General features: G+C 36.5%; 1 protein-coding gene across 3 annotated transcripts in view; it reads left to right on the top strand.

Annotated features, from left to right (window-relative positions):
- Window positions 1-27398, top strand: part of LOC135684764 (rho guanine nucleotide exchange factor 11) — a 78036-nt gene that overhangs the window by 21489 nt on the left and 29149 nt on the right. For 2 of the 3 annotated variants that reach the window (XM_065200415.2, XM_065200416.2), the window contains exons 7-29: window positions 2121-2182; window positions 3304-3381; window positions 4021-4071; window positions 4470-4544; window positions 8818-9048; window positions 10117-10152; window positions 10837-11232; window positions 12085-12136; window positions 12633-12688; window positions 12980-13084; window positions 13764-13806; window positions 14037-14100; window positions 15116-15213; window positions 15829-15898; window positions 16524-16574; window positions 18320-18377; window positions 19075-19167; window positions 19892-20006; window positions 20525-20604; window positions 21034-21106; window positions 22414-22464; window positions 23300-23355; window positions 24155-24171. In XM_065200415.2, coding sequence (XP_065056487.2) covers window positions 2121-2182; window positions 3304-3381; window positions 4021-4071; window positions 4470-4544; window positions 8818-9048; window positions 10117-10152; window positions 10837-11232; window positions 12085-12136; window positions 12633-12688; window positions 12980-13084; window positions 13764-13806; window positions 14037-14100; window positions 15116-15213; window positions 15829-15898; window positions 16524-16574; window positions 18320-18377; window positions 19075-19167; window positions 19892-20006; window positions 20525-20604; window positions 21034-21106; window positions 22414-22464; window positions 23300-23355; window positions 24155-24171 — 2011 coding nt within the window. The remainder of the gene's footprint in view (window positions 1-2120; window positions 2183-3303; window positions 3382-4020; window positions 4072-4469; window positions 4545-8817; window positions 9049-10116; window positions 10153-10836; window positions 11233-12084; window positions 12137-12632; window positions 12689-12979; window positions 13085-13763; window positions 13807-14036; window positions 14101-15115; window positions 15214-15828; window positions 15899-16523; window positions 16575-18319; window positions 18378-19074; window positions 19168-19891; window positions 20007-20524; window positions 20605-21033; window positions 21107-22413; window positions 22465-23299; window positions 23356-24154; window positions 24172-27398) is intronic. The other variant, XM_065200417.2, reaches the window with a different exon arrangement.

Below are 27398 nucleotides of genomic sequence, written 5' to 3'. Positions count from 1 at the left end.
ATGTCATAGTTTGCAGATAAATTTTGTTATTTATTACTTGCTACATATACGATTTATTGTTTGATAAAATATTTTAAAAAGTCTGCAGTCCTATGCAAATTTTTGTCTATGAACAATTTTTATATTTTGGTTTGATATAAGATATATGATAGTTTTATATAAGATTAGTGACAAGACAGTTTGTGGTGCTATTTTGGAAAGAGTATCAGATGAAAAGGTTTTGATGATGATTAAATGAAATTTAATCAGAGTTAATTTCATGTAGGGCTTTTGAGTTATTATTTCCTATTCATTAAGGTCTCTTGTGCCATGCTTCGGCACATTTATCTTGTAGCTGTTTTACTAGTTTATGGGCAATACAGGAGTCAATTGGCCTTTTGAAGATTTGATTTGTAAAACTAGTGTAAGATTTGTGTTTTGTGACGTTTTCATTTTCTTGGTTAATCTAGGGGTATTTAAGTTCTGGAATATTATGGGTCTCACACCTTGCTTGGTGAAGCCTCAATACAAATATGTTGTTTTGCTTGTCTTAAAATGTTTGGTGCCTTTAAAGCTGTTTTAAAATTTTGTAGTAAATTGTTTGCAAAATGAGTGTTGAGAAGCAAAATTTAGTAAGTGGATTCATTCTGTTAGCTTAGAATTGAAATAGCAGTAGTGAATTTTGATTTTTTATCCATTGAATCAATCAAAAGAGGTTATTCAAGCACAAAGGCCCTCCAAGCGGTATCTGGATAGCATGGGACAATTAACTCTGCAATATCAATCAAGAAAAATTTTTTACTTCAAAGTCTGCTTCACCTATTATCTTTTGGTGTAAAGAAGGTAGCACCCTTTCATGTTTGTGTGGTTTGGAAGAATGCCATTATTGCTAATCTAGGATATCCATAGAAAGCCCTTGAAAAATTTTGGTTCTTTTTATCCATTACCCATACTCTTGCCCTAACTAGCTGCATTTATTTCACAAATAAATAAACGGATTTTAAGGTGATAGTACAATGAAAGTGGATGGTTCAACTTTCTTCTCCAAGTCTTTAAAGTCTCAGGGGCTTCTCTTTAAAACTTAATTAATAATGAGCACGTTCATATGAAAGTGCCAATTTGTTCAACTTTTTGTCAAAATGTCATTTTCCATATGGTCCACAGACTTGTAAGAAATGCAAGCCTTAGCAATTCATTAGGATAAACAAGGCTATTCATCTGTGCTGTGTACATGAGAAAATGGCTAGCTGTATCTACCTCACCCAAGGCTATGTGCTGCTCTTTTGCAAGAGGAAACTGGCAAAATTTTCTCTTAAGGTTCAAGAAGCACCTTGTTTGCCCAGTTCTGTGTTGCATCTTTTTTAAAAAAAGTTTTTTAAATATTGATATATATAGTAGACCAATATTTAGCATTTATACATCTATAGGGCGACTTGATCACACTGGGTCTCAGTCAACTTTGGTTCTTACAAAACATTGTACGTTTTCATATAAGACGGAGCAGAGTTAAATTTGATTCGTTGGGAGTTCATAAAATAGCAAAAAATGTTTTATATTTGTACATAGTAGGCGCTTACCAATCTTAACTGGGTTTTGAAATTGTTAAAAATTGTTTAACTGTTTGCCCCGACTAGCAAATAAGTCCAGATTAGGTCATAGAATTAAGCTTAGGAGACTTGTATTTAAATATGCCGACAGGTTGTAAATATGAATGGGCAACGAGATTTCTTGCTGTCACGGCACAGTCACTTTTTCTGTATTTACAAGGTTGGATTAAGAGCCTTTTGACAACAATTAAAAGTTGCTTTTCAACCTAGCAACTGATTCTATTTTTACGTGCTCGTTTATTGAATAATAATTTTACGCCAATTGCAAATATTTTGGTGAAGTATCGGCTCTTTGTGACACGATTTCGAACACGAAAATATCACTTAGGACATTTTGGATTTCCAATTGCCCTGACGTAAATCATGTTAATGCAAGGAAGGAACTCGAAGATGCTATTATCTTCCAGGTCCTATATTAATCTCTCTGCAGTTATTAAATCTTATCTTCACTTGCAGCCAAAACTAATTTTGAATACATTTCATGGGATTGCATTTCCTTGGTTTCAATTGACTTTTTCCTGTTTCATTTTGCAGTGCCAAGCGAAAGACAAAGGCCGTTGTCACTTGTGAACAATATTAGCAAGATAAGGACTGTTGTGAGTTCATTCAGTTCATTTCTACTCATTATGATTCTTCACCAAGGTAAACAGGAAATAAATTAGGTAAAGCCTTGCGAAATGTCACATGAGTACAAATGATATTAAAACATAATAAGGTAGAATGTTCTTCATTGCGTCTGTTCAATGTTGTGCTTTTCCTTGATTTCCCTGAAGTCCATGGAATTGTCTTGTTTCCATACTGTTCGAATTGGTAGTCATAAATAAGCATGATTAATAGTCATAAATTAGAATGATAAATTATTTCAAGTAAAGGGTTAGGTTTAGGGTTAGGTTTAGGTTTAGGGTAAACTAATTACGTCATCAAGTCAAGCAGTATGGAAACTAGACAGCTCTGAAGTCAACATTACCCTTGCAGGGAACAATCGCATTTCCTCTTTTTCATGCGATTCTTCAGCAAGCCTCTTTTTCGTGTGATCTACGTCACCTCATCATTTTTTCCAAAGCTTTTTTCTTACTGCTCTTCTTCCTACTACTGGATCCATGTAAGTATTTATTTGAATTGACAACATCAATTATCCATGTAAATATGCTATAAAAATGAATTTGACAAATTTTTGTGTTTTTGGTGTTCTTTCATTTCTATTTAGGAATTTTACTCTCAGGATTTTACTCTGTACACCCTTCTACATTGAACAATCCGTAATTTTATCTAAAACCCTATTTTTAAATTCAATTTCTGCCCTGATTTTTGCAGCTTGGCTTTTCTTTATTAGCCCGTTTTGAATCCTGAAGTTCCTACATATTACTTAAAGAAATCTCAATCGAAGTGCGAATTTGTATTGTTTGATCAACATAAGTTCAATTTCAATATTACGAGTCAAATTTTATACAAGGAAGGTTAACAAATTAATTCTTAAACCGTGTAACTCTTTTAATGCGGACTTCTCGAAAGAAAACCTAACCGGAAATCTTGTTCCAGTCTTTCATTTTGTAATATTAAATCTAAGGAGATCAGACGCTTGAAAGTAGCTGTTTCAACCTATGGCTCCGATTTTATATTTGAATCAATGTTCTTGGAAGTTTTGTTATTAATCCCTGTCAAGGTACGAGAGAATTCTCTTATATCCAATGTTCGTAATGCTGTTGCTCTTTTGTAGGAATCAACGGAATACAAGCCGGACATTGAAGTTGAGGCCCTGCAAAGGAATCTTGATCACGAACGTTTGTTCTTCCAGGTATTCAGAGGTCTTCTTTAATATGCTGACTGACAAAATCTAAAATTGATTGGCATTCTTCCGTGATTTGATACGGGCTTCTCTGCTGTATGGGTTGTATGGGAAAATATTTGAATCCAAGTGTTGAAATATTTCCCTGTGGTTCTTCGCCTCATAATCTTTCTAACTGATCGTTTTATATTGCCTCTTTGGAAGCAGTTCTTAAATTTTAAGCAAACTGCTCATTTTTCCACATGCTGGCTTGGTTCCCAGTTCTGGATTGACCGCGAGATTTTTCAATACTTCCGATTGTCTTTTACCCCCGTGTACAGTTTTGAAGTCCGATATATCGAACAATACCCTTGCCGGTACAAGTAAAAAAGACTATTCATAAAAGTTAGTCCGTATCAGGTTTGGGAAAAATTACTTGACTTTGGCATTCCAGTTTTGATACTGTTATGCGCTTGCTGGTACCAAACGTATGTAGCACTTCATAGCAGTTATTCCGGAAAATATTTCTGACCACCACAAGGCAGAAACTCGTTAAGTGTAATCTCCTGTTACTTACTTGTAATCAATAATTTGACCATTTCTGCCAATGAACTGAAATTGTCTTACGACTTGCTTCCTCATAACAATTTAAACCTTAATATCTTGCAGAAAACTAAAGAGCAGTATGTTCTAGAACCTTCGTTGGAGTCCCAGAAAGTGGTAAATCAAAATTATTTTCTTCTAATATTTTTAAGCATCCTGTTGACCTTATTCAGCTAATGTTTTCGACCCGGTAATGGGATCTAAGACCTCGGCAAGGGAAATCTCTTTGATTTAGGGCCCAAAACACAGAATGGAACACAGAAGTATTAAATGGGAACATGAAGACTTGCCACCAGTGCTTGCTAAAGTATTTTAGCGTGTCTTTATAATATACCGAGACCATCAACTCTGTAAAGGCTTTTTGGATGTTTTGCTTTCCAGAACATCTCTTGCCGGCCCCACTCCCATAAGACCTTTCACTGCTTATGTTTGGTCACTGTGTGTGGCGATCTTCAGCGTTGCTAAATACCTTTTATTCGATCGTTGACGTCATTTCATATGTTTTCTCCCTCTAGCTTGCTGATTCGCAGATCAGAATCCGTGCTATTGAAGATCAGCTAAAGGCCCTTGCAAGTGGAGCCCCGAAATCGGTAATTTATTTAATTTTGTTTCCTAATCCCTTATGTTTCCTTTTAGGCCCTCTTAAGGTTGTCTTTAAGCATCCAAAAATTGGAGAAACGAGAAAAGATTAATAAAAACCGCGCATACCAAAATCAGGTTGCTGTTTTGAAATCTTACAGCAAGAAGCTTAGCGAGTCTCAGTTGTTTTCGCCATTCCAAACATTCTAAGCCGCTTTGAATTGTGTATAACAAGCAGAAAGTCTGATTGTTTTCAAAGCATTTGCTGATCAAGATCAGTAGTTTGTTTCTTAATCAGCCACCCAGCTTAAGTCTCATGTTAGCATTATTAGCAGACTGAAAAGGATTCGGCCTGTAATCTGCAAATCTGCCAACCTTAAGCTCAAAGAAATGCTTGCGCCCGTAGGCACTATGTGAACACGATATACCCATCCACCTCCTGTTCGTTTATCCTTCGCATATCTTTATGCCTTTTCTTCTTTCCTCTCCTTTTTGATGATACATAATTTTGACTTCCCTGTGTAAGCCGTTGTTTACATAATTTTTTCTCTCTGTGCTTTTAGTGTAACTGCATCTAGATATTTGTTCACCGCGCATGTGTGTATTGGCTGCCACAGAGGCTTTTTTCGGTATCATGCTCTAACGACTGTATTCGGTGTAGTCCTCCCTGTTTCTACTAGGCCCACGGTTATGCGTGAAAAACGAGAATCGGGTGTTTTAGGGAGTATAGTATTATATGTATTGTCTAAAGAGGGCTGTTCGAGAGCTGAATTGCCTATAAAAGGAAAATCCAAGGAGAGCATTGCAGTATACTGTTGATGGTTAGCAAGCCGCTCAAAGTTTCTTAGATACCCATTGGATAGCGTTTTGTACAAAATTATATATCTTGTTTTTGGAGATCTTCTACTTCATTGGTTATCTAGCTTCCAGCGTTGGTTTATGTATTTGAAATGACTTCAGAAGTTGTTATGAAAACTCAAATTTAGAAATTTGTTACGATGTTCATTTCCTCCCTCAATTTACCCCTACATTAGTTGTCTATTCCCCCCCCTTTTGAGGTTTGTTTTGTCGGAATGATAATTTACCCGCCTAATTCCTGTTTCGTAGCTTTGCTCTTTCAATTTAAAACGAACGATCTTTCAAACAGTAAATGATACCGTTTTCAGTGCAAAACCATATTTATTGTGAAACTCGATATAGTTTTTGTTTTAGGCAGGCAATAGACAGAGTTGGTAAAATCGTGAACACATCTCTAAACGAGATAGCTTCGAAATGAAAGTTGATCTAAATTTGAGATTTATTTGCGGTTATTGCTATAGTGTTACGTTGGCAAGTATAGCGTCTACTCTGTTGAGTACAGATTCATGGCATGTCGATTGGGAATCGTACCTTGAGTCGCAAACCATCGACAGCCTTTAAGTAGCTGGTTCAGTGAGTTATTGCTACGTGTAACGGTAACATAAGTATGCTTCGGACGGTTGTGGAGGAGAACTGCATATTTTATTAAATCAAGCACGTTGGATGAATATTATAACAGCGATTCATTTTTCCTTTGCACATGTGGATTGATTGATCAGTATTGTTATTTGAAATTGTATACGAGTGCTCGATGGATGGCTGGTAAGTCCGCATAGTATGTCTGGATTCGAGATTAGCTTTAGTTTGATTGCAGCTTACAATTTCACTGTACACATGTTGTTATTGGTGTCCTGAGAAATGCAGAATGTTAGTCTATCAGTATTTTGTGAAGAAAACTTAGGCCAAGCTGTATCGCTGAAAGCCATCGTGATAATGGATCAGAGGTGCCATCCTTAAAGTCTTGAAGGTGATGTTTGTGCCAAGGTTGTCGTCTAGGTGCCAGCCACTGTACACGCCTATTCGTATGTTCTTTTGTGATAGCTGCGTCGTCGTAGAACGTCTCAGAGCCTATTCAATTCATGTGACATCTACTGCAATAATTTGGGTTTGGTTTGCATGCATATTTGGTAAGTGAAAAATTCGCTCTATCAAATATGAGCTGTCCTGAAACTCTGTGGTTATTCACAAACTAGTTAGGCCAAATCAGTCCCCAGTGCTCCAATCCACTGCACGTGACTCCCTTGCAAGAGACCGTAACACTTGTCAGTCGAAATCTTCAAGCTAATCGATTAACAGGAAAATAACATAGTACCGAGTGCTAACCAGCTTTATTTCGCAAATATATTTGATTTAATGTAGGTCTCTTGGCTCCTTGTCATCTTTAGGGATACCAAAGTCTCAGAATTTTTATCACAAATTCCCTTCTTGAGGATTGAAGGAGAACTGATAAATAATACAATTATTTTCGTATTCTTCACTTTTTTGTATGAGAGCTTTCCAGAGTACAAAAAAAGGCTTAACGCCATGTTTTCCACTCCATTTTAGCTGCAGTCATTATTCATTCTTTATCTTCCCCCTCCTCCCAGGAGGGCTTTTTCATCTCCTCAAAGTATTTTTTGAATTTCATTGCGCATAACGAGGCAGGTTGGACGGCCTTACACCTGTCAGTGTTATTACCAGTTCGCAAAAAATTATTTTCCTCAAACAATATACAACGGTTTGGCTATGCGCAGTCGATTGCCAGTGGATGAAAAAGCTTTGGTTACAGTTCAAGCCAAATATATTGTAAATGAACTGACGCTTTGTGACAAACGTATCCTTCGGTTTTGTTTGAAGTTCGCAATTTCATTTGATAGCATGACGTGGTTTTGTCCATGTAAGCAAGCCATCGTCGTCTGATTACATTGTCAGCTTCTACGATGTCAGTTTTGTGGTCATTTGATATTTAATTGCAGTGGAAATATCCCCGCGACAAGCTTTGCGTAAGGTTTCTGGTTTCTTTCTCGGTAATGAATACTTTTCTTTCGAATCATGCTGTAGCTAATTCGAGTTCATGTGTAGATGTGCAGGTTGCCCGTGTCTTTGCACGACGCATAGTGCGTTTTCTAGGTAGGCTAAACTTTACAGTCTCTATACGTAGCTTTTATTCTGAGATTCTTGGAATTCTACTACAGTTCTAGCTCAGAATGAACTCATATCGTGTTGTCAATCAAGCGTTGCTATTTCTACCATGTTTTCATATGTTTTAGACCGTTTTCTTGTTTTTAATATCAAGTGCCTTTCGTCATTCTCATCTCCATTAGCTGTGGAATTTTATCTAAGATTTCAAGGGTTTCCTATGAGTAAGATTTCAAGAAAGTTGTTGGCTCGCTACGTTGACGATTTCATTGCATTTCTAACAATATGAATGGTATTTTTCTTCCCCTTAACAGTTTCTTCACCTGGGTCCTTATTAGCTAACATGTTTGTATTCTTAATTCATATTCTTAATTCATATTTGTTTAATTTAATGGTCCTTATGCGTTGCTTGTGAGTGGAGCGATCCTATTCGTTTATAAACTGAAAGTTCTTTAATCATTAAATTCATTGTGGAAATATTTACAATCTAATCACGATTGGTTTGTCACCTGCAGTCTACTGGTGAAAACATATTGACATATTCACCTGTCAGTGCAAACCTCTTTATGTTTATGCGAATGTTCTTGTTCTTGATCATTCTTATGTGTTATGCTAGCTGCTGTGTTTTTACGCAGAAATTATCAATTATATTTCAAACACATGTTTTATTTGCCCTTTCATTTATTGGCATGACTTCGTTTTGATCCATGTTTTGGAGTGATTCTTTGCCACACCGGTATCTAGTGGCCACGCCGATTGTGCTGTTTGGTATATCTTTATGTGCAATGCGTCTTCAAGTCAGCTTCTTGGATCCTATGTAACAAGCAAATCCAATCGATTATTGGAATCGGCCAAAAGCTCATGAAACTAGAATTGAACTTGCTTCATTTCTAAGCTAAATTTTTTTGGGGTCACGCGAGAACTTTCTGCAATGCTCCAAGTGGCATCTGCATCCTAGCAGGGTCTGATTTTTATCGAACCTTGTCATCCGTGCCTGCATTAGTGCAAAGTTCCAAACTGGAAAATGTTAGTTTTTGTCATGATTTCAGAGATTTGCTTGTATTATGGTTTTTTACAATATAATCGTAGTTTTCCATTTTGATTGCAACGTCTTTGTCTGTAAACCATGCTATTAAAGGCAATATCTGAATTTTTCAGACATTTGAAGAAACCAGCAAAAGTTTATTTTATGCAACTAATTGCCATTGTATAACCCGTTTGCCTAGGGCGGAGTGTAGAAGCCCACTTGTAAACATAGATAGTTGACAATATCGTCAAAAATCAAGTCGATATTCTTCCTTGTTGTAGAACTCCGTAAGAACTGTTAGTCGATCAACGTCAGACTTCCACGCAGCACGGAAGCCATTTCAGCAGCATCAAAGGTCACATTCTGTTCAAGGGATCAAATCGTCTTCGTCTTTTAAACCGGTTACTGCTGCTCCCGAAGCTAGTCCAACCGATTTGAGCAACAATTCAGGCGATAGAACACCGTCCAGTTCATCCGAAGAATCCCTACTGAAACAGATATCTCAGACCAAGGTATTCAATGAAACATGATTTGCAAAATACTCATTGCAACCATTGATTAATGATTGCGACCAAGCTAAGGCGTTTAAAATAGATAAATGTTACATTGATTATGAAAAAGCTAAGTAAACAAGAATATTGCTTGCAAGCAATTTGAAAATTTTAGAGATTAGAATGAAGTACAACATGGGCATTTTAAAGTTGTTCTAGCAGTTGATATGGATGGTGTTTACGTTGGTTAGAACATTTGCTACAACAATTGGCTGTTTGTGTTTCTAATTTCTAATAGTTTGTGTTTTTAGACTTGTAGTGAACTCGCAAAACTCGCAAAACAATAGCAGAGAACACCTTTTGTTTTGAACTTACGCAGTAATTCTTTAGCCCTATTGTTTTCATCTAGCTTTTTTCTCTTCCTTTTGTATTAAATTCAATAACTCTCTATTATCAACTTTTGAGTTTGTACAAAGCTTTTTATTGAAGTAAGTTGGTTATAAAGTTTCACAGAGACACACGTGAGAGTTTCTCTTTGGTTTTTCACTTTACCTTAGAGAAACATATCAGCTTAGCTTATTAAGATTCATTTAAATTAGTAAATACAACTAAGCAACAACATTTACTAAAAACTGTTTCGAGCTAGTCTAGGAGGCTATGTTGACTATTTTTTAAACACTTTCGCTCCTAAGCTTCATGCTGTTGGTTTTTTCAAATTTTTATTTATGAATATGGCATTTCAACATTTTTCTTTCGCTATGCTTGAGATTATACTTTTATGATTTGTAACCATCTTGGTAAAACAATGCTTTGTCCGTTTATCAATTATGCCGAGTACACCTGCACAAATATTAATCAGTTAAAATTTCTTAGAAATCGCCAAAGTACCAATGTGGAATTCTCAGAATTGGAACCTTCTTCAAATACATCAACTTTCATTTATATTTTACTCAAATTTGATAGATTCATTATTGTTTGCTGTCTTTTGGAAGGTATTTTATGAAATATATTATTTAAGTTGGAAATTTATCGTCTTTCGGTCCTTAGTGCTGTCCCATTTTGCTATTAATCTATTTCTTTCACTTTCAGATCGACTATAACTCTGTCCCTGCACAAAAACAGAAAGTGAGTTCATTCTTCAATTATAACGGCAAATTTCATGCTTCTTCGTATTGGACATAATTGATTTTGGCTCTGACCACATTTACAGTTCAGATTGTTGACTGAATCTTTAATTTTTCTCTGATTGTCTATAGTGGTTTCTGTTTGTTAAGTTTGGTTGCTGGATATGTCAAAATTATTTTTTGAAACTGAATCCATTCAAACCCAGGGGCATATCACTCCACGAATATCTCGTACGCCTGTGGCAAAAATCCTTTGGTTTTCGGGAAAAGTGCTCAGAAATCCTATTGTTCTGCACATTCTCGTCGATTATTTTGAAACACTTTTGAATTGCAAAATACCTTTTTGTGCTTGAAAGTCTACTGAGCAGAGCCTGTCACTCCTTTTAAGGGTAAGCAAATGGTCTTTCTTACCAAATTCTTATAATCTCATTTTGATAGCATCTTTCTTAAAGTTTCAAAACCCCATTCTACGTTTTCCCTAAATCTCATTGTAGAATATGTTTACTTTGACTACTGTTACAGTTAATTGAAGCAAGGTAGCCCAGTCGTGCCAAGTCATATGTCTACTGCCCTTAAGGCCTAAGCCTCAATCTTGGGCAAAAGGGCTTTCAACGGGCTACCCATACAGCCTACTCCTCGAATCAGGAGGTAATGTACAATCAAAGACTGTCTTCTCCTTTCCTAGGCTCCGAAACGAACTGTTTCTTTGCGCTCATTCTCGAGATTTTACGATCGTCAGGCCGGCCCCGAACGACAACCAACGCTAGTGGAAAGGCCGACAATTAGTCCACCGGTTCCGATTTCACCTCCCACCGTTCATTCAGAGACGACCGACATCGTCAATGTGAATCATACACGAAGCAAATCGGACGAATTAAACCACACGCGGACAAAATCTGATGTCGACGATGAGCCAGTGAGTCAAGCCAAAAAACCATATCGGCCTAATAACACAGAAGAAGCGAAGATGGATAGCAACAGTTTTGTTCCAGGAGGGAAAATTGAGAATTTACAACCAGTAAATTCGGCAATGTCGGTCATTTCGATGGAGGAAGAAGAATTCGATAGTGCCGACGAAAAGGTAAATACATTGTATTCTTGCTCGCAAGAAAATAGCAAATATAATTGCTGCTTTTCGTATAAACAATGATATAGGGCAAGGAAAGATTTCCCATGCTGGAACATCTTTCTAACATTTTCAATTGAGGGGCTGACACAGCTAGCAGCTATTTGGTTGAAATCTATAGAAAGAATTAATGTTCAAATTATCTAATGGACAAACTGAAGTAGGCCTCCTTTAATAAGAATGGATGGATTTTGAAATAGCATTTTTTTAGTAACATTATATGTTTGTTAAAAATGCTATTTTAAATTTTATATATATTTTGTACTTGGTTTTTACTATTTTTCATTCCTTAATTGGTTAAATTTAGATATCTGTACTTTAATTTGTGAACCAAACTGAATACAAGTTTTCAAACTTAGTTTGTAATTTCTCATGAGCTTTGATCGCATATATTTTGATAACATCAAGCTACATCTGGTGTGAAGGCTACCTTCATAGTTTTTAGTTTGCAGCTTATGTGACATGTGCAAGGTACAAATAGACCGTGTAGAAGTTGACAGACTCCTGAACGAACATTTCACGGGGGATTTCGTTTTAATTTCAGATACGTGATTTTTTCTGAAGTTTGCTTAAGCTGGCATATAAATTATGCAATAAGCAACTGGAAAGCGGAATCCTTAAGGAAAAATATAAAGAACCTTCAAAGGATGGTAGATAAAGTGCCAGACTGGGAAACTTGAAAACAAATAGCCCAATATGAACATCATTTCGAAATGCTCAAAATCTTTATGAAATATATTTCAGCATTGCATATGTAAACATATCCATCAGCACTCCAATAACATAATTATTAACATTTTCCTTTAGATTGATGATCATGGGCCATTCCTCGATTTAGATACTCTGAAATCCAAGCCAGGTTTGTTTTGTTTTCTCTACAACTGTCTTTTTCTCTACATAAGCTAGCTAAAATGTTATTTAGTTTCCTGTGGCCTTATTGTTGACATGGTGCAGCTTTAAGCAGCTTTTCAAAAATCAGTGTTGATTGTACTTGTACTCACGACTCTTGTCGAGTCGAAGAAGACTGATATTTAAGAAGGGGTGTTCCAAAGTACTTGGAGATGGCATCTAAAAGTAAAAAGAATGTTTATTGTTTCTTTGGACACTAAACAACACTTTTGAAACCTCCCTCAAATAAGCAATGAAGTTCGTTGTTGCCTGAATAGGTTTTGCTAGGAATTTTTTTGTTTTAGAAGGACCTCCTTCACAAACATCAGTGGTGCGAATGCGACATTTTCTGGATCTGCCAGGAAAATCTTGTCTAAGCGTTATTTAAGCATCATTTTTATCACTTCATTATCTCCTTGTTAACCAGATGTTATTATCAATAATTTATTGAATTTTTCGTTCCATAGCTCATCTGGCTGTTTTTCTACATTTTTTGATGTCCAACAGTGACCCAAGTGCATTAGTAAGTATTTGATGTTGATTTTTAGAACAAGGCTTTACAAGAGTTCTAAATGGCTGTAAACGATTAACGTTTTGTCCAATTTATTTTATATCTTCACCGCTTTAAAGATAATATCCACTTCATTATTACATAATCCCCATCATCATGGGAAAAAACATTGTTTATGCACCATCACGCACCTTTTTTGGTTTATCCTCCGAGACCAGCCTAAGTTTCTCCACGTGCCGAATTCGATTTAGTTTTTGTTATAACAACTACGCTACGATATAATAAATGTTGATTATTTTTCAGTTTTTCTGGCTGGTTACAGAAACTTATGCAAAAGAAGAAGGCTCACTGAAAGATTTCAGGAAATGGGCCTACGAGATATATTCAACGTTCTTGGCTCCATCTGCAGTGAGTTTTCAATTTTATTCTCACTGAATCATATAAAATATCCTGCTTTGTTATCCGACCATATCTAGCATATTTATCATGCATAGAAACGTCCCATTCTGATTTCAGTCACGCATATGGAGAGAAAAGGGTTGTAGTTTTATGGACATCTGACGTGCTTTATGCTGCTCACTAATCGTTATGTAGAAGTGTGGTTGTGTGCTTTGGTATACAGTGAAAACCGGCACAAAATCTGTGTGGCTTTTTTGTGCTTTTTAACTGTAACCGTACTTTAGGACAAATTTTTTTCAGATTTTGGATTACTGAACACATTTTGTAAATTGTCCCTTGTCAGAAAATACTTGGTAGTAAACCATGAAGTTTTAAACATGATGCCATAGCAGTCTCCCTGTTCTTGCTCTCAAGGGAATTACTGGCTCCTGTGCATTTGTCAACTGTACAGATATATTCTAGAATCTTTCACGTTACAGGGAGAGGCTTTTTTTATTTCTTGTCTTCGCCCTCTCTTTCTGAGAGTCTACCAAACTTAGACCTCATGAATACATGTAAACATACCTCTTTTGACAAAGGATTCCTTTTTTTTGTATTTTGTATTTTTCAGTTTTACGAAGTTGAGTGTTTTGCATCATCATTTATCTTCCTTCCCAATAGTTAACTTATTTTGCCTTCTGTTATTTAGCCAATGAAAGTATGCGTTCCAGAGTCGATCGAGCAAGCCCTGGGTAAGAATTGTTTTTTTGATCCTCTGCCACAGTCTATAGCAATCATCACGAGACATTCGCAGGTTGATTGTCTCATTGGAAAACAGTGTTGAGCTAATTGACTTTTTCGTTTTAAGTGAGCATGAAAACTGTTTAAGTAAATATATTGTGTGGCAAAGTGCTACGTTTTATGTGCTTGAAATTGTTAGAAATGATGTTATGAATGGTAATTTTTAAACTTTTTTTAACAGCCGAGAACCTAAAAAGCAAAAGCTTAAGCGAAGAGGATTTTAGAAATTTATTCCGTAGTTCAAGGTGAGTGAAAATTTAATTTTTATTGCAAATATTTTCAGATAATTGCAAATTCAGTTCTTGAAGACTCAAATGTTAAGATTTTTATCAAATTTGCAAATATTTTCAGAGAATTTAGAGACAACTTCCCAGGGAATCCCAACTTTTGTTTGAAATATCCAAAGCGGTATTGAAATGCTTTCAGTGTATAAACGATTTCAGCCACTTTGTATGCGATTCTCTTTGAAGGCTTAGCGATATTTATTTTCCAAGAAAACTCCATAGTTCATTATTCATGCGTGGAAAATCTTTGTCTGCAAATATTTTTCTAATTTGTTGAAGATATAACAATTGCAATGTATGTTGTGGTATTTCACCGCCCTGCATAGATAGATATTGGACATTATGAAGAAATAAATCGCTACAGTTTGTTGACTCTGTTAGAGTAGAGCGTGTTGTTTCAGTAGCCAACTGAAATTCTATATATAGACACTTTTTGTTACTAAAAGATAGACAATGTCACGACTTTCATTTTTTTAATCCAAGTACCTTGATCTAGCAAAAGGAATTACCTTGGTGTGAAATGCTTGCACTTGCTCAAAATTTTTGAAATATTTTCCAAAGAGCATCGTGAAATACCTCTAAATCTGCAAGATCAGTTAAAGGTATTACAAATTGGCTGAGATATGACAAGATGAGCACAAGCTGTGGCCCAATCAAACCTTTTTAATTTGGTCTCAGTTCATAACTTTATGAACTGAGCCAAAATAACAGTAAACCGTTAGAAAACTTCAAATCTTCGATTGGCCATAGCTCACCCGATTTTTGACAAATTTAACTGATTTTGCATTCATGGGAATATTTTTTGGTGGTCTTTCATGTTATGTAGTGCCTGTGGTCAAAATTCGAAAATTCTAAAAATACTTTTTTGTGACGTCACACTTGAGAACTCTTATTTGTGCATTTCCCTTCTTGAGCAAGTAAAACTTGTGCAGTTGAACATTGCATCTGAACTTGATATGACGTATTCTGTCTGCAGGGCGTTCGCATTCAATGAAGTTAGTGAGCAGTTAGCCGACTTCAGAAGCAAGCGGGCCCTTGGCCTCGGTAGCTTATTTGGGGATCATCAGCTGGAAGGTAAGGGGTTTCCGGTTATGAACAGAAAACATCAAAACCAGTCATCATCATAATCATAATCATGATCAAAACCCATCATCATAATCATCGATCATCAATCAATATTATCAACATAATCGTCGCTTTATCGATTGTCACCATCGTTATTCCTAACTCCATCGTTATTATAGACACCATTGATTATAGCAGCCATTGCTATCGCACAATCATCGTAATCAGCTTAATCATGATCGCAATCATCACAATCATTCTCGGTCTTCCGTATAAACCTATAGTCCGGGGCCGCTATTTATCACGGTCTTTCGTTTCTCACGCTCAAGATGGAGTATTGTGTGGGATTCCATTTGTTGTTGATGTTTGGCAAATATGATCTGTCATCACTACTACTCTGTCCTTTTGCATCGATTTGCAGAAATCGGCCTATCCAAGACTTCCGTTTGCTGGATTTTTGAACACATTTATATTTATAACATCGTATTTTTGTATTACTTAACTTGTTCATTCATGCATTTCGACGTAAGATGGAGATCCAGGAAGTAACTGGCGAGGACGGCGAGTGCGAATCGTTTTATGTTTTCAATAAAAGTATCAACCGCCGAACCGCTGTTTTTGTAGATGATTTGGATAAAGATAAAGAGCTGAAGATTGTTGAGCAGACTCTCCTCCCACACTTGGAAGCACTAACGTAAGTCGGCTGTTTTAAGAAACTTTGTATCGATTGCCCTCCTCGTTTAGCATGTTTTTCATGTATCTGCTCACTACTACAGCTTTTAGGCCAACGTGTGATATAAACCCGGAAACGGTATTCCAGCCGTATCTTGCTGTCACAACACCTGTACCTGAAGTATGATACTTTTATGCCTGGAAAAAATAGATCCACAGTTGAAAGCAATTCTAGTCACAGTGTAAGAATAATCTTGCTTTTGGCCTCTTGCATATTATAGCCCCCCAAACTTTTAGCCCCCCTCCAATCCGTCAGATGCCCCCGTTCCATTGGATTAAGAACCTAATTACACGCCTGAAATCAAAGACAGAGATACAATATAAAGTATTTTCCCCGTGTTATTTAAATTTTCGGGGGCCTTGCCCTCCCCCGCCCCCTGTCCTTGCCCTAGATGTCAGCAAATGAGGATATTTTCCAGTCAGGTCACAGCAAATCTTCTCAGATAAAAAGTCTCAAAGTTTGGACAATTCTACTGTTTGGTTGCAATGACAGCTTGATTTTTCGCTTACAGCTCCAGTTTTTATTTGTAACATTTTCAATGTGTAACATTGAAAACCCAGTTTAATTACCAATATTCTCATTCCAGTGTTGAAGTTGAGAAGAATCCGAAAGAATCTGTTCAATATGCGGCGAAAAAGTAATTATTTTTGTTAATTTTAAAAAAGCCTTATTTTAGTAGATTTTAGCCTTTGCATTGAAATCAGCATACGTGTTAGAGAAGTGATAACACACGAAACAGAATGTTGAGGTTTTGGTAGTTTGCCTTTTAGTACATTTTTATTAATGTTTTTTGTTTACAATGCATAGAAAGTGGCATGCATCATTCAACTATTGACCAGATGAGCACAAGCTCTAACTATATGAACTGAGCCAGTAATCCGTTCTCACCTGATTTTTGGAAAATTTAGCTGATTTTGCAAATATGGGAGTATTTCATGGTGCTCTTTTATGTGGTCAAAATTCGAAAATTCTAACAATAGTTTTTTGTGACGTCACACTTGAGAACTCTTTTGTAATGTACTTCTCCTATCAAATATAAGCGTTATTGATTTTCCTTTCGGGAATTCCACAGAAGATATTAGAATTTGATCCTGAAATCATAGAAAGTTGACCCTAAAGCTTTGTTACAAATCAAAATATTTGTTATCTGTATAGGCCATGAATTGAACTTTAATAAAACTTGGGAACACATTTGCAAAGAAATTGCCTTGGTGGGAAATGCTTGCACTTGCTCAAAATTTTTGAAATATTTTCCTATAACCCGAAAGAGCATCATTAAATACCTTTAAATCTTCAAAATCAGTTAAAGGTATTACAAATTGGCTGAGATATGACAAGATGAGCACAAGCTCTGGCCCCATCAAACCTCTGTAATTTGGTCTAAGTTCATAACTTTATGAACTGAGCCAAATAACAGTAATCTGTTAGAGAACTTCTATCTTCTATTGGCCATAGCTCACCCGATTTTTGAGAAATTTAACTGATTTTGCATTTATGGGAGTATTTTGTGGTGTTCTTTCATGTTATGTGGTGCCTGTGGTCAAAATTCGAAAATTTAAAAAAATACTTTTTTATTACGTCACACTCAAGAACTCTTATTTGTGCAGTTCTCATCATGAGCAAGTAAAACTTGTGCAGTTGAACATGGCATCTGAACTTGATATGACGTATTCTGTCTGCAGGGCGTTCGCATTCAATGAAGTTAGTGAGCAGTTAGCCGACGTCAAAATTCGAAAATTCTAACAATAGTTTTTTGTGACGTCACACTTGAGAACTCTTTTGTAATGTACTTCTCCTATCAAATATAAGCGTTATTGATTTTCCTTTCGGGAATTCCACAGAAGATATTAGAATTTGATCCTGAAATCATAGAAAGTTGACCCTAAAGCTTTGTTACAAATCAAAATATTTGTTATCTGTATAGGCCATGAATTGAACTTTAATAAAACTTGGGAACACATTTGCAAGGAAAACTTTGATTCTTAGCTATGAACAAGTTTTTACTGAAGAGTTAAGGGGCTTTGGTCCTCGTCCTTCATTTAGCAGAACCACAGCTCTGCTGCTCTCCTTGCACATTGATGCGGGTTGTTGCATCTGTTAGTCGAATTATGAATAAAATCAAACAAACTCTAATGTTGATTTAAGCAATAACGTTGTATTCTAATGGTAATGGAAGAGGATAAATACCTTGAACTTTGATATTATGTACAGTTACTAGCTTAGTTTCAGGGCCCTCGATAACCCTTCTGTAGTTTTTCATTTTAGTTAAGTTTTATGTTAGAATAGGTAAATGCTTTGCTATTAACAATAGAGTAATATAGCAATTTGTGTTTTCTTTTTAACGTAAACATATTAGCTTGCTGACGTATTTTTTTATTTCAGCTCGGCGATGGCCTCTTCTTTGACGACATTTATGAAGCATGTTGGAGTTTCAGTTAAGGTATTAATTTCTTGATAAAATAATAGAATCCAACTAGAAAACTGTTTAGTTTTCTTTGATCTTGGCTAACCCAGCTAAGCTTGACGATTCTCCTCCACCTATTTCTGTCTTCGTAAATATGAATAACTCGTAGTGGCTAAATGTCTTATATTTGCCTATTGGTGATATTCATTATATATATAAATATATATGTATTAATTTCAGCTATTGCATCAAAACTCACTTTTGTCTTTTTTCATCTTCATTTGGTTTCTTTTTCATTTTATTCTTCATTTATTTTTATTTTCTTTCTAGAAGTTCTTCAGTAAGGCCCTCTTTCTCCTCTGAGCTTTGTTTTTGCCCAGTCTCTAAGAATGTGCTCTCTAATTATATACGTTCTTAACAACCAACATTCTCAGCTGATCTTGTAAGCCTTTCTTTTAGTATTTCCAGTAAGTATTGTTAGTATGTCTCCTTAATGCTTTTGGATACGTGTTTTATGCCTTATCCATGAAACAAAGCAAAAATAATTTCCCCTTAAGTTTTAATCAGGGGGAATTCACCAATTTGCATGTGGGTTCTTTTATTTATTTCTAATGTCAAAGAATTTTCAAAACAACTCAAACAGAGTGCCGGGTTAAATAAATAAAGAATGTGAAAATCCCTTGATTTTCGGTTTATTGTTGTAAGATTTGAAGCAATTATTCTCGGTTTGTAGACTGGTGGAAGTCAGATAAATCCATTAGAGCGTCACAAAAGTTTTGCTGAGAAAGAACGAAGCTCCTTGTTTAAGTTCAAACCAAGTAAAAAGGTAAGTTGTTCTTTTCGCATCAATGTCTTGGCTACTGTCAATACCTGCCGGCAAAGGTTTCTAAACATAGCCCTTTGTTTAAAGGCAATCTGTCTCGTTGTGGATTGGTTAACGAGAACAATAGCTGGAACAATAGCCTAAACACGATTCAAGCGCTCCGCCATATTTTTTACAATGCGATAAATTAAAGGGGACTGGAAACAATAAAAATCCCTTTGTTCTTATGACCAATCAACGTCGTGACAGATTGCCTTTAACTATTGAGGCTGTGAATGTACGAGCAATATATTTGCTTGTTAATTCGTGCTTTTTAAAGCTTTTCCAAGCGTAAGCACTAGATGCAATTTTTAGTCAATCTCCAGCTATAGAAAAATGTAGAAATCATGCCTCTATTTGCTTGTCAAATCCGATTGAAATCCACAGCAGTCATTCTGTTTATGTTTAGACAGCACAACCAGATCTTGAGAAGGTTAAGATACGTACACAGTGAAAATATCTCGGTATTGAGCATTTACAAAGTGCATAGCCAAATCTGTGATAAAATGTTCTAAATATTTTCAGTCAGAAATCTATGTCCATTTTTATATGCTTAAACTGCTCTATGAATTTGAGAAATCGTTTAGAAATTCATCGTTTCGTTAAACACTGCAGTTTTCATCCTTATAAATATTTAATGAACGTTGTATGTTTATGTCTTTTTAACTGTACATTTTATTTTGTTCAGGTGGTAACCGTGAAAGGACACCAATTTATCGGCACTCAGTACACGGAATGCACGTTATGCAATTACTGCGAAGGGCTGCTTTGGGGCATTGGGACTCAAGGCATGCAGTGCCAAGGTATGAACATTGCATTTAACTAGGAGCAACAGCGAAACTCGAAAGGGGCCAAAACAGGTCGAGAGAAAGGGAGATTTATTTTCTTAGCGAATTTGGAGATAGCTATGGTTATGCCATCTGCAGCAAGATCTGATTAAACTGGAAAGTGTTTACGAGAATTTTCAAGATAAAAGAACAGCAAAAGGGCCTACGAGCATTCTCTAGAACGTAGTAATCTTCACAAAAGTTGCATGTTTAATAAGAACACCTCTAATAAGGCGTATACCCTAAGGTGGCACGTAACTTAAGGAGGAGTAAAATCCTTGCTTGGTTTACGTATCTTTATGCGCCTCATTTCAAGCAGTCAGGGTATGCATGTGCCTCATTATTTGATGCCTCGTGTAATGTAGCACTTATACATACCTTGACTATGCTAGCCCTTGTTATAGCTTGTATCAATGGGGGTTCTTTAAAATGAATTTATTATCTATTTTGAAATGAATAAAGCCTTTTACTGGATCGCGCTTTTCTCCATTTAGTATGCGAGTACAATGTCCATAAAGGGAACTGCATGGAATCAATCGAAGTCTCTTGCACTGGAATTAAGCGGAAACTGAAAGTAAGTTTTCTTGGTCTTTTGATTTCATGTTTAGGAACCTGCTCGGCTCGATATATTTGCACATCGACCTGAGATCTATGTAGAAAGGGTTGAGATCTTTGGAAAGAAAATTACAAATTTTTACCTTATGTGTTAAAGTTCTTAAGAGAAAACAAGACTAAACAAAAGTTAAATTTTATAATAAAACGATCCGAGCAATTTTTCTATGTACCTAGTTGTGGTACTTAACAATGTACCTGGTTGTGGCAACTGCTTAACAATGTAACAATGTACCTGGTAACTGCTTAACAATGTACCTGGTTGTGGCAAAGCTAGGGGTATATGAAACCGAATAGTAATAGGCAAGTTTACCTTTGTATGTCACTGTATTGTGTTTAACTTCTATGATCCTCCTTCATGTTAATTGGTTGATTTGCTCATTTGTTATAGATAATGGAAAAACCGAAGATACATAAGCCAGTTATCTCTAGAAAACCTGGAATACAGAAAGGCGAAAAAACTGGTAAGCGGGTTTTGATGATTTTCTCTATTCTTTGGAATTTTGTGATTCCAAAAAATGTTTCTCAGGATGGATATCTTGTCTAGATATAGTGCCTAACCGAAGTATACAGCTTAGATTTTCCTCAAACATTTTTAGTTCGGTTTCTTTTTGGATAATTTTGCGAAGAAATTTCTCAGGATGGGTTCTAAGACTAAGTGGTTTCCGCGGAGAAATTCCTAAAAAAACTTAACCCAAAACTTTAATAGGTCAATACAGAGGAAGATATCATCAAATTATTTTTGGATTTAAGTCTAAATTCGTATGCCACTTGTCCCCAAGCCAAATTGATAAATAAACCAATTTAAAAAAATTAAAATACTATTAAGCATTTACCGGGCATTGCCATTAGTTGTAGCCTCGTAACAATGTCTAACATTCAGTGTTGTAATTCATACTGCGCCAATTTGGGGTCTCGAAGGCTCTGTTACCATCGTCGGCTCTAATTCCCCTTTCTCAAGTCGATCAAATACCATGACATGGTCAACTATAACTGGGTGCTTGGTGCTATATATTAAAAAACTCTTCACGGGTCTAATGTGAAGTGATAGATTCCATATAAACAGAGCTGTGCACGCTCTGTTGCGTAGAGCATGACGTTAGTTGCAATTCCGAGTTTCAATCCTTAATCGATCGTCAGGTGATTATCAATATTTATAAATTTTAAGTCGAGGCCCAAATATAGATATTATTAATCAACCATATACAGAAGTTACATTTACCGGATAGCGGGTAGCACTAGATACTTTGTTTAAAGGCAACAGGATTTTTAAAGATAATCAGTAGAGAGTGCGGGAAAATAACCGACCCGAGCGAGGCTCAAACTCACGACCCCTGACTTTGTACGTCCAGTGCTCTACCGCTGAGCTATTTGGTCGCTGCGATGGCTCCCCTGTGTAACTGGTAAAAGAGAGGGGCAGTGCGGGTGAATGACTCGGCTTTGGGTGTTGGTTCGAAAGCACGACCCGATAGCTCAGCGGTAGAGCACTTGACATACAAAGTCAGGGGTCGTGAGTTCGAGCCTCGCTCGGGTCGGTCATTTTCCCGCACTCTCTACTAATTAGATACTTTGTGTTTCACGGTTACTACGAAGGAGCTAATGATGAATTCTTATCTGTCAATCCACTGAACCGCAGTGACGAGAAACAAAAATTCGAAACTGAAGCTCTTTCGCATTGTCTGAATTTCAATTGAATTTTCAGTAAGCGTGGTATGGAATTTCCATCTTTTAATTTTGGAGTATCTAATGATTTATGTTGCTTTCTTCTCAGGAAAAGTCGAAGGCACTGATGATACAGATAGTGAAAGCCTATCATTGCCAAGTAAGATTGCTAGGTTATTGGTATCTGTCTTTTATATTGAACAAGTTGTGGCCAAGTAGATCATGGTTTTGCGCGCATTTATATATGGCTGGATCTCAATCCTTGTCTAAGGATGGGACCAAACTCTCACATTGTCCAAACGCTATGTGTTCCCTCGCTATTAAGTTGAATATTTGCAAGCCCACAAATATGTTCCAGGTAGGGCCTGTTGTTAATATGGAAGAAGCTACAAAGCACATGAAATGATGATTGATATCCACAGACCTGTTCTGAAAGATAACATGAGGAAAGAAATATCATGCACCACCAACTGATCATGTTGCTCTGTTTTCTGGAATTCTTAAATTAATCTTTGGTTTGAGTATTTCCATTGCAAAATGAATGAATATAAGCAATGCATGACATGATGCTAAAATGATATTGACTGTGAATGATTATGATGATGATGATGATGATGATGTACATGACTCCAAGCCTTTTTCAAGAGACTTAACTGTGGGACAATGCCATAATTCTTATAAAAAGAAGGAATGCAGTATATTGCATCACCCTCCCTGTAAGTGACTTTAGCAGTTGCCCTCCCGGTAAATGATTTTCTCTGAGTTTGAAGAGGAGGACCAAATCCTTAAATGATACAAACCCTACTTTAGCCTTTTCTTAGGAACCACAGAAGTAAACCTTATTATAGTTCCTATAAGAATGAGGACTATTGTCTATTGCCAAGTCAATAGGGCTAGAGGGGCAATTACCCCCTAGTTAGTGTGTTTGATAAGGCCTGGGCCCCTACGTTCACTGAAGTTTAAAAATTAATGAGAGTTTGGTTTAAATCTTCTAGATTCACACAATGAGATGCGCAGTCGAGGGAACTCGCTAAATGAAGATCCAGACAAGGTATATTATAGTTCAAGCTTTGTCCTCCTGAAAATAGTTACTTCAACACTCCTCACTTGTCTACTTCTGCTGTCACTTGTTGGAACTGAGAAGCGTCCACCAATCAAAGGAATAAAGTCAGACAGAATGCAAAGTTTTATGAGGAAAGTTGCTCCCAAACTTTACATTCTGTCTGAATTTATAAAAGCCCAGTTGAATTCAACACGAAAACACAGAATGCAAGTTTTCTCTGATGTGAATAGCTTGGCAATTATTATGGGGGGAAACTGGATCTCAATCCTTGTCTAAGGATGGGACCAAACTCTCACATTGTCCAAACGCTATGTGTTCTCTCGCTATTTAGTTGTATATTTGCAAGCCCACAAATATGTTCCAGGTAGGGCGTGTTTTTAGTATGGAAGAAGCTACAAAGCACATGAAATGATGATTGATATCCACAGACCTGTTCTGAAAGATCACATGTGGAAAGAAATATCATGCACCACCAACTGATCATGTTGCTCTGTTTTCTGGAATTTTTAAATTAATCTTTGGTTTAAATTAATCAAACTTTACATTCTGTCTGAATTTATAAAAGCCCAGTTGAATTCAACACGAAAACACAGAATGCAAGTTTTCTCTGATGTGGATAGCTTGGCAATTATTATGGGGGAAGGCTGTTCTATCTAGATCTCTTTCTTAACATGAAAAATGGCACGAAAATTGAAAACATGAAAATTGTTATGATTGTTCTATCTAGATCTCTTTCTTAACATGAAAATTGTCACGGTTTTTTTAAAGATTTCTATTCTTTTTGTAGCAATCAAGTCAGCAAAGGTTGGTTCTTGTTCGCATTTTATATTGCTTTATATTGTCTGTTCGTATAATAGCGAGATTTCGATTTCGATACATGTGTTGCATTTCAAATTCTTTCCTTTTTTGCCATTGTTTTCAGATATAGAAAAGGGCAAGTCGGCATCACCGATCAAAGTTATAATCGTTGCTAGTCTTATGGCTCGACTAAGAGCCATCAGTGCTATCATTTGCTTGTTGGGAAGACGAGCGAGCGAACATCTTAGATGAATTAGGCAACCCTACCTCAAGTCAAAAAACATGCACATGGAACGAAGTCATTATTGCGCATGCTCTTTGACTCAAGGACGGGGGTTGCCTTACTCATTAAAAGACTTTTCCTTGTTCGTCTCCTCCTCAATTTTCAACAATCGGGTCTTAATACTGATCATCATAATCATAATTCTTTACCTAATCGCATCAAATACTTATCAGCAGGAACACTGGTGACCCTGACACCTGTAATCTCGTAATCGCATAATCACATTTGACTGCTGCAATTTTTGAGTGTATTTGATAATAATCCTAATCATAATCGTCCGTTAAACTTCATTTTCGCAAGATAACTAAATCACACTTGTACTTCAGATATTATTATCTCAAACGCCAAACTTCTTTTTAAAAGATCATGCCTATTATCGTCATTATCTCAATCTTAAATGCATTTCTTGTCATTAATTTTATTCTGAAGCGAAATACGTACAATTACTTTACCAGACGACGTTTATTAAGCATCAGTGCAACGGGAGACCATTCTGTTCTTTGATACTAGTAATCTGATTCACATCCTGCTTATTTTTGGAACTTGTTGGTAAATGCATTTGAACAGTTTCGTGTTCCATTGATGACTAGACTAGTAATTTAACAATTAAAAGATTAATTCCCGCATCCTCTGCACAGTATATAGTTACTTGTCGATTCAACCCAGATATTCATCTCAATCCTTTAGAGCTTTCTTTTCATCACACCGCTTTGCAAGCAAACTTCTTTAATCTTCGCATGTACAACCTGATCAGAACGGAATCACTTATTTCAACCACCTTTGATAATCAAATCAACTGATTAGTTCCTGTTGGCTTTGTGTATGAATTTCATTTTCCGTTTTTCTGAATTAATCTTCTTTCTGGTGCCGTATCGCTGAATTATGTCAACAATGGGAAGCCTAATTTTTGCTACATTTTCTGCAGGTATAGTTTATAGTTGTTTATGAAAGATTAAGCAAGTGTTATTTAGGCCCATGTTACCAATCATATCAAGCATTTTATGCTGCTTTTTCCACCTTTTCATTTCCCACAATATTCTTCATGCCTCGTGGCCTTCTACACAACGCTAGGCTATGCTCCGCTACAAGATATTGCACGCCCTAACATGATGTTACGCGTTGATACACGAGAATAAACTACAGTAAACGATTTACGAAAACTATACACGACTATAAACGACTAAAGACGACGCAAGACGACTAAAGACGCCTGATTACAGTAAATAAAGCAACTACACAAGAGAGAGGATAGACAGCTTTGGTCGCCTAAAAGTTTATATGGACGCACGTGCTATAAATCAATATGCGAATCCTTTCGAAATCCTTCTATTTTATCAGAGATTTATGATTATATCCTTGTACTATTTAAGGGTTTTTCCTATCTTTTGAACTCTACTTTGAAACCAATAAGCAGTCACGAAGTTCTTCACCACCATAGTCGCTTCCTATTATCTAAAGCCCCACATTTCCTAATCCATTAGCGACCAGTCTGAACCATGTAACATAAACACAAATGTGTCTCCAGCGAGGAAGCCTTGGTGATTTGTGTGTTTTCCTTGGTTGGCAGATATATTTGACAAGCAGACGTTCATCTGTTTCGAATCCTACCCCTCGATAGACCTCACCCTGTTTGGTTCATGAAGCAACTGCGTGGCTTCCCCTCCTTTTTTAGCATGTCTTTCAGTTTTACGTTTTCATTGGGACTTGAGAATTATTTTTGTTCAATAGGATCTCCTTGAAATGAAATGATCGGTGTCAAGTGCGTCTCTAAGAAACTTTGGGCGTTATTTATCTTTACTACTTTGGTTTCCACTGGGTTTGAACCTCGATGTTACGTTACATTCCATGGCAAGCAAACCAAGCTGCTTTTTAAAGCAGATGCAAGAAGGTGGACGGAACCCGCATAAGAATTTCAATGGCTTTAAATAAAGGACTCGACAATAATGTCACCCTTTATTGAAGGTTCTGATTCGTTAGAGAACATAGTTCTAGTGTGTCAGTTCTTGCGTTGAAATTTAAATTTTCCAATCAAGAGCACGTCCTGTGTTCGTCATGATCGTAGGAAGATGTCAAGAGAGGACAGGCTGTATGCTGTTCTGGATTTTTCGTTGCTATGACAGACTCCCACGAAATTGTTGGTCTGACCTTATCTTAGTCAGTATGAATAAGAAAGCCCTTCGGCTTATTGACTTAAATGAAGAAAACCGCCTTGGCCTGCCATTTTATAAAATGACCTCTAGTATTGACATGTTTCTCATTCTACGTCGCTGTGAGTTCAATGACAAGGTCAACGTGCGGTTTGAGCGAGGGGGGAATCCGCCTCGTTCGGGTCAACAAAGGAATTGTGACTTTAATTGTGATTATGGATTTATAATCGAAGACCTCTCCGATCTGTAAGCAATACAAATGATGATCTTGGCTGCTCAACTTGTCTGCAAATTAAAGCTTTTTAATGTTGATCACTGTTGGCCACGACAAGGTAGGGACGTTGCCGAAAAGAATGGTGAGGCATTCAAAATGGATTTGGTCGAAGAGGTGAGGCCCTTGTTCTACGCGTCAAAGCCTTTTGATCAGCACACCATGCTGAGAAGTTCCATTTGTGTTATATTTTTATCATATTTTCGAACTCTCCAGCTACATTCTTACCCGTCGAGCTATATCCAATCTGTGTTTTAGCAATATTCGATCACCATGCCGGTTCGGTTTACTAAAGAAGCTGAATTTTTGAGTCATTCATTCCCGCCACTACCTTCATTCTTCCGGCCTCTTCCCAGTCGTATTATGCAGCATTGATTTTCTGGCTGTAGAATATGCATATGAATCCTATATGTAAACATAAACGAATACAAAATCTGTTCTTTTCAATCCGAAATCCAGTTCCGTTTTCATACAAGATTTCTTTAAGTTCTATTCTCTGGAATTTGTTTGCTAATATGATCTATCGTATGCT

The sequence above is a fragment of the Rhopilema esculentum genome, chromosome 21, assembly GCF_057945365.1.
Source record: "Rhopilema esculentum isolate cy_ngs chromosome 21, ASM5794536v1, whole genome shotgun sequence".
Classification (NCBI taxonomy): domain Eukaryota; kingdom Metazoa; phylum Cnidaria; class Scyphozoa; order Rhizostomeae; family Rhizostomatidae; genus Rhopilema; species Rhopilema esculentum.
This window is presented reverse-complemented; position numbering and strand designations above follow the sequence as displayed.